Here is a 7,780-nt window from a genome sequence, read left to right on the forward strand (position 1 = left end):
GCTGCTTCAGCCCTGAATGCCCCGATCCACCGCCGCGACCGGGCCTCGGGTGTCACCGCGTCGCCCAGCCGCGACACCCCTTCCCCCTTCGTTGTCTTTTTCCCTTTCTCACTTTACGCGGCCGCCGCTTCCCCCCCACCCACCACGGGTCTCCGTCGGCGGTTCACGTGGTAACTGAACGGACCGACAGAGGCAGCCAAAATGGCGGACGCGAAGGGCTTTCCCACCCGGGTCATGCCGCCGAGCGCGCAGGCGCGATGACCTCCTTTCCCCACCTCCTCTGCCCCGGAGCTTGCTGGGAAACCTGGAGGCCGGCCCGGGGGCCAGGGCAGAGGGGGTCGCAGAGGCCCCGCCCACCCGTTCGCCGCTGAGAATCACGGAGGCACCGGGGGAGCGCGGACTGTGGTCCGCTCTGGCTCCGACCGCCTCTGCGTTAAAAACAGCAGCCTTCCTACTGCTACACTGGCCTTTCATTCATTGGATCCACTCTCCCAGACAGATCGCAGCTTGAGCCTGAAGTGCTTAAATGCGGGCGTTCAAGAAGCGCTGTGTTTGATCCTGGACAAAGTGCCGAATTAAGTAGCAGAGGCGGAGAGAAAAAGAAGGCTTCACGCCAGTGGGGACTTGTAAACAGATATGGAGAGGAGGGGGCTTAATGGAGTCTAAAAAGCACGGAAGAGCTTAAGCAACTAAATGGACTTGGCTGGGGTACTGGCGACTCAGTTTATTCCTTAGGACCAACCTGTAAAGGTAGTCGGCCAGACCCAGAGTGTCATTTTGCACTGCCAGAGAAGCATCTGAATGTTCAAGCGTGTGTTTTTATTTCATGGCGGAGGCCATGCCCTGCCGGGTTGACGAGTGGCTGAGTCACCTTGGGTAGTGGCATTAGGGACACTGACTTCCCTGGAGCTAGCTTCAAGCTAGTGCTTTACAGTGTGACTCGTTGAATTCCCCAACTCCAGAAATCCTCAAATCTTAGAAGCCTAAGAAGATCTGGCAAGGATACTAGAAAACTATTGCAGTAGGTAAAGTCAGACTACATACCCACTAGGGCATCTTCTACATATATGTCATTTCATTAACAATCACAGTAAAACTAAGTTTTAAAAACGGCATTCCATTGATAATCTACAGTTTTTCATATCATATGAGCCATTTTTACCCTTGATAACTTTTTAAAAATCCTCACCTGAGGATATTTTTTCTACTGCTTTTCAGAGAGAGTGGAAGGGAGAGAGAGAAACATGGATGTGAGAGAGACACATGGACTGGTTTCCTTCCACATGATCTGCTCTAACCACTGAGAACACCAGCCAGGGCCCCTTGATTATTTCTTATGATCTTTCTCCAGATCCTGAATTCGATTCATAGCATTTTCTGCATCAGGAATCATTATATAATATGTAACAGTGCTCTTTTAAATTTATTTACCCAGCCCCACCGGTGTGGCTTAATGGTTGAGCATCCACCCATGAACCAGGAGGTCATGTTGGATTCCCAGTCAGGGTACTAGCCCAGGTTTCTGGCTCAATCCCCAGTAGGGGGCGTGCAAGGCAGTTGATTAATGATATTTCTATCCCTCTCCCCCTCTCTCTTCCTCTCTGAAATCAATTTTTTAAAAAATATTAAATTTATTTACTCAGGTATTTTCCTGGTTTCAGCTTCTTCTTTCTTAACTTTCTCTGGAAAGTTTCCCAGTGGAAAAGTCTGGGACTAATGCTTGGGCTTTCTGCTATCTCAAATGCCCTCTCCTTTTGCCTGGGTCATAAATAAGGTTTTAGTAGTCAAATCCTGAAATCTCCTCAATTTCTGTGATCTCCAAAAATTTCATTAAGAAAATTTTACTGCCCTAGCTGGTTTGGCCCAATGGATACAGCGTTGGTCTGTGGACTGAAGGGTCCCAGGTTCGATTCCGACCAAGGGCACATGCCCAGGTTGTGGGCTCGATCCCCAGTAGAAGGCGTGCATGGGGCAGCCAATCAATGATTCTCTCTCATCATTGATGTTTCTATCTATCTATCCCTCTCCCTTCCTCTCTGAAATCAATAAAAATATATTATTTTAAAAGAAAATTTTATCTATAGGAAACTGAGTTTGAGTTTTGGAATATGGCCAGTTTTTTTTTTATCTTAACTTAAAAAAACACACAACAGAACAAACATAGAATTCATAAAAACAGTTGTTAATTTGTAGTAACATTTGAACTTCACTGCCCCCTTTTAAAAGGCCTTTCTTTTAACTATCTGAACTATAAAAAGATAGAAAAATTGTCTAACTTCAGGTTTAGGGTTTTCTTTAAGATTATGTTTAAGGTTAAAGTTAGGGTTAGTGTTGGGGTTAAGATTATATTTAGGATTAAAGTTAGGTTATGGTTAGTGGTAGGGGTTAAGTTTAGGGTTATGGTAGGGTTAGCTTTAAGGTTAGGTTTAGGATTAGGGTTTGGTTTAGGGTTAGAGTTAGGTTAATTTTAGGGTTAGGTTTAGATTTAGTTATGTTTAGGTTTTGAGTTAGGATTCAGCTTAGGGTTAGGTTTATGTTTAGGGTTAGGATGGCTTCATAGCCAAAAGTCCCTATAGCAATATTATTTGCTATGATTTTCTAAATGTATCCTGTAAATAATATACTGTTTTCCACGTGGGGGAAGAGCATTTCTTGTCTTTCAAAACAAGCAGTAGTTTCCAACAGAAGCTAAGCACCTAAATAGATGAGCCAGCAATATGCTTTGGTAATGTTACACTCTTTTTGGCTGATAACAAATAAATACCAATTTTTAAGATCCAGTGAATACTAGTTGAGTCAACATTTATCTGAGTCATATCCTCATTAAAATGGACCTACTGATACAGGTAACAGTTGAACCACATAGTCAGAGACTTCATAGCCTGAACTCAACAATAAAATATGTACTCTGGTAGATCACCACTTTTTATTTTTTATTTTTTTTAAATATATTTTATTGATTTTCCACAGAGAGGAAGGGAGAGAGATAGAGAGTTAGAAACATCGATGAGAGAGAAACATTGATCAGCTGCCTCCTGCACATCCCCTACTGGGGACGTGCCTGCAACCCAGGTACATGCCCTTGACCGGAATCGAACCTGGGACCTTTCAGTCCGCAGGCCGACGCTCTATCCACTGAGCCAAACCGGTTTTGGCCGATCACCACTTTTTAACAGATAAAGATCTCACTTATACTGTTAATGATAGCTATCCAAGAAGTTAACATATCCAAGGCTAGATGGTGACAGTGAAGATGATGGTGGTGGTGGGTAGTGCACCTTACCCCAAATATTTGCATATGACTATTGTCAAAATGCCTCATCCCTGAAAATCTTAACCAAAAATCCTATATAATAAAAGCCTAATATGCTAAGTGTCCGACCATTGGACCATTGGACCATTCGACCAGTCGCTATGATGTGCACTGACCACCAGGGAGCAGAAGCTCCGACTGGTACGTTAGCTTGCTGCTGGGGTCAGGTCCATTGGGACTGAGTGAGACAGGCCAGACACGCCCTGGAACCCTCCCAAGATCCCTCCCCAGCCTCAATCGTGCACCAGTGAGGTCCCTCTGCCTGACCTGCACCCTCTTGCAATCCAGGACCCCCTCAGGGGATGTCAGACTGTGGTTTCGGCCCGATCCCCACAGGCCAGGCCAAGGGACCCCACCAGTGCACGGATCCGTGTACCAGGCCTCTAGTAAATAAATAATTTACCTGACAAACTTTAATTCTACAAAAAGGGTTATGTAGAGTTAAATTCATTCATCTTCACATATGTAAGATGTTCTCTATTGACACTTTTATGCCTTAATTATTAAGTACTTAAATTTTATAGAAATACAACAGAAAAGAAATATGTATTTGCCACCCAGATTTAACAAATGTTAACATCTTGTGATTACTTCAGTAAGTTAAATAAAAACTTAAAGATACATCAGGCACTTCATCTCTCTCCAGATCCTGAATTTGATGTATAGTCTTCTTGTGAATCATAAATCAATAAACATATATATAATTTACATTTTATACTGTTTCAAGTCTTGCTCTTCATTAACCCTCCTTAGGAGGTGTAAGTTGAGTAAGAAGTTTCCCAGCAGGAAAATCAGGGACTAAAAAGTCTGGTTTCCTAGCTGCTATTCAAATCTCCTTTCCCTTTGCCTGGGTCATAAATAAAGTTTTAGCATTCAAATTCTGGAAATGCTTAAATGAATGTCAGGTAGCAACTTCTACCAAAACATCACAGCTATTAGCTCCCGGCTGGAATCGCTTCACCGAGATTCTTTTCAAGATGTGGTTTCACCTACAGCTGCCTACTCCAAGTGTAGGGTTCCATCAGCTATAACACACTGAGAGAAATGTGCTTATACTTTATCACTCTCTCAAAATATACACCAGTAAAAGGGGCCAAAAGAACAACACAGCCTTTTCCAGCAGCAGTACTGAAATGGGCAATTGGCTTACTGGCTCTGTATGCTCTGACTAAGTCAGGTTTCTGTTCCAACTTGTTGGATACTAGCAAGAGCTGTGTCAGGACAAGCTTCCAAGGGATGATGTAGAAAGGATATACAACTGACTGGGTGCTGAGTGGACGAGAAGAGAAGTTGAGAACCAACAACTCAGTCAGCATATTAGCTGAGTGGTTTGCTTACTTGAGCGTGAGCCCAGGAGACTCAAACTAGGTTAGAAACTATAAAGTGACTCAGATCTTAGCAATCTATTTAGCCATCCATTACATGTACTAGTAAAAATGAACCAGAAAGCATAAACAATTATTTTTTACTCTTTAGTTAATAATTTTTGGTTTAAAAAATTTTAATAACATAGCTAAAGAAAAAATAGAAGGACCTGGCTGGTGTAGCTCTGTGGCTGGCAGTGTTGGTCGGGGGTTCGATTCCCAGTCAAGGGCATGTACCTGGGTTGTGGGTTTGATCCAGAACCCCAGTGGGGCACGTGCAGGAAGCAACGAATAGACGTATCTCTCTCATATCAATGTTTCTCTCTCTCTCTCTCTCTCTCTCTCTCTCTCGGCCCGATCCCCACAGGCCAGGCCAAGGGACCCCACCAGTGCACGGATCCGTGTACCAGGCCTCTAGTAAATAAATAATTTACCTGACAAACTTTAATTCTACAAAAAGGGTTATGTAGAGTTAAATTCATTCATCTTCACATATGTAAGATGTTCTCTATTGACACTTTTATGCCTTAATTATTAAGTACTTAAATTTTATAGAAATACAACAGAAAAGAAATATGTATTTGCCACCCAGATTTAACAAATGTTAACATCTTGTGATTACTTCAGTAAGTTAAATAAAAACTTAAAGATACATCAGGCACTTCATCTCTCTCCAGATCCTGAATTTGATGTATAGTCTTCTTGTGAATCATAAATCAATAAACATATATATAATTTACATTTTATACTGTTTCAAGTCTTGCTCTTCATTAACCCTCCTTAGGAGGTGTAAGTTGAGTAAGAAGTTTCCCAGCAGGAAAATCAGGGACTAAAAAGTCTGGTTTCCTAGCTGCTATTCAAATCTCCTTTCCCTTTGCCTGGGTCATAAATAAAGTTTTAGCATTCAAATTCTGGAAATGCTTAAATGAATGTCAGGTAGCAACTTCTACCAAAACATCACAGCTATTAGCTCCCGGCTGGAATCGCTTCACCGAGATTCTTTTCAAGATGTGGTTTCACCTACAGCTGCCTACTCCAAGTGTAGGGTTCCATCAGCTATAACACACTGAGAGAAATGTGCTTATACTTTATCACTCTCTCAAAATATACACCAGTAAAAGGGGCCAAAAGAACAACACAGCCTTTTCCAGCAGCAGTACTGAAATGGGCAATTGGCTTACTGGCTCTGTATGCTCTGACTAAGTCAGGTTTCTGTTCCAACTTGTTGGATACTAGCAAGAGCTGTGTCAGGACAAGCTTCCAAGGGATGATGTAGAAAGGATATACAACTGACTGGGTGCTGAGTGGACGAGAAGAGAAGTTGAGAACCAACAACTCAGTCAGCATATTAGCTGAGTGGTTTGCTTACTTGAGCGTGAGCCCAGGAGACTCAAACTAGGTTAGAAACTATAAAGTGACTCAGATCTTAGCAATCTATTTAGCCATCCATTACATGTACTAGTAAAAATGAACCAGAAAGCATAAACAATTATTTTTTACTCTTTAGTTAATAATTTTTGGTTTAAAAAATTTTAATAACATAGCTAAAGAAAAAATAGAAGGACCTGGCTGGTGTAGCTCTGTGGCTGGCAGTGTTGGTCGGGGGTTCGATTCCCAGTCAAGGGCATGTACCTGGGTTGTGGGTTTGATCCAGAACCCCAGTGGGGCACGTGCAGGAAGCAACGAATAGACGTATCTCTCTCATATCAATGTTTCTCTCTCTCTCTCTCTCTCTCTCTCTCTCTCCTCGCCCCCTCCTCTCCCTAAAAATCAATGGGAAAAAATACCATGCCCTATCTGGTTTGGCTCAGTGGATAGAGCATTGGCTTGAGGACTGAAGGAGTTCAATTCCAGCCAAGGGTGCATGCCTGGGTTGCAGGTTTGATCCCCAGTAGGGGGCCTGCAGGAGGCAGCTGATCAATGATTCTCTCATCATTGATGTTTCTATCTCTCCCTCTCCCTTCCTCTCTGAAATCAATGGAAATATATTTAAAATATATATATACTAGTATATCATTGGGTGAGGATTAACAAAAAAAGAAAATATAGAAGGAAAAGAGGTTTGCTAACATTTATTTTGCGTTTAAAATGAAACTAAATGGCATAAGATTCAAAGGATTAGAGTTAAATTATTAAAACTTATTATCTCTTTTACCTATACATATTTTTACAAGGTCTTTACACATCAGATCAAATTGAGAATTGAATGTACATAAATCTGGTGCAACTGTGGAAGAGACAAAACCTACTGATCAGCACAATGTTTTTAACAGGCAAAACCAAGTTGTTTACAAACTAAGTGTCCCAACGACCCTATGCATAGGCTTGATGTTAGGGAGGCACACAGAGGTTAAGTAATTTGCCTAAAATTGATGCAGCTAAAAAGGTGTGAGCAGGAATGGCACTTAGGAACTTAAGCACTTTGAACCCTGCCCTTCAGCTCATGGCCTCATGGCACTGTCCAAGCCTGTTAGGGGGGCTAAGGAGGGTCACTGAAAAGGGAGGATCACTAAATCTGGGATCAGAAGACCTCAGTCTGAAGCCCGCCTCCCCCACGTGTGTGCTCTTGAGCGGGTCAGGACATTTGTTTTAAAACGCGGGGATTCTCTTTTCCTCACAGGGTTGTGAGGCTTTTCTAAGACAGTGCGAGCAAGCAGACTTTAGAAACCGTAAGAGGTCTTTCCAAATATCAGGAATACTATGTCACCTTGGATGAATAGCTTGTCTTCTTTGAGCTTCGTCTGTAAATTGAAGATGATAATCACGGCATGCCATGCAGTCTGTCGCGAAGATGAAATGAGAGGATGCATGTGAACCACATGATGCATTCATGCACAGTGGCTGGAACACAGAATTTAATCAACATGCTAACTGTTAACTCAACATGACACTTCATTTCCAGTTTTCTGGCTCCTGACGGTGGATTGCAGTGGATCTAAGGGTTGGTATCCCTGGGGAAGGGGTCTGAAATAAACTCTCCGAGGACAAGGCAGAGGACAAGCCACCTCCTCCTCCCCCACACCACGCACGTGAATCATTTCCTCCCTAACCTCGCAGACTGGAGACGGACCAGACGAGTGAGTACCTGCCTGGGACTGCGACG

The 7,780-nt window shown here is 42.8% G+C and overlaps 1 protein-coding gene across 1 annotated transcript in view; it reads right to left on the reverse strand.

The window, feature by feature from the left end:
* The window catches only part of NAA15 (N(alpha)-acetyltransferase 15, NatA auxiliary subunit), a 69,450-nt gene extending 69,214 nt beyond the window's left edge, over nucleotides 1–236 (reverse strand). Inside the window, exon 1 of the mRNA XM_005877772.2 lies at nucleotides 144–236. Coding sequence (XP_005877834.1) covers nucleotides 144–236 — 93 coding nt within the window. The remainder of the gene's footprint in view (nucleotides 1–143) is intronic.
* Nucleotides 237–7,780: the final 7,544 nt, after the last annotated feature.

Source organism: Myotis brandtii, unplaced genomic scaffold (genome assembly GCF_000412655.1).
Source record: "Myotis brandtii unplaced genomic scaffold, ASM41265v1 scaffold53, whole genome shotgun sequence".
In the NCBI taxonomy this organism is placed as follows: Eukaryota; Metazoa; Chordata; class Mammalia; order Chiroptera; family Vespertilionidae; genus Myotis; species Myotis brandtii.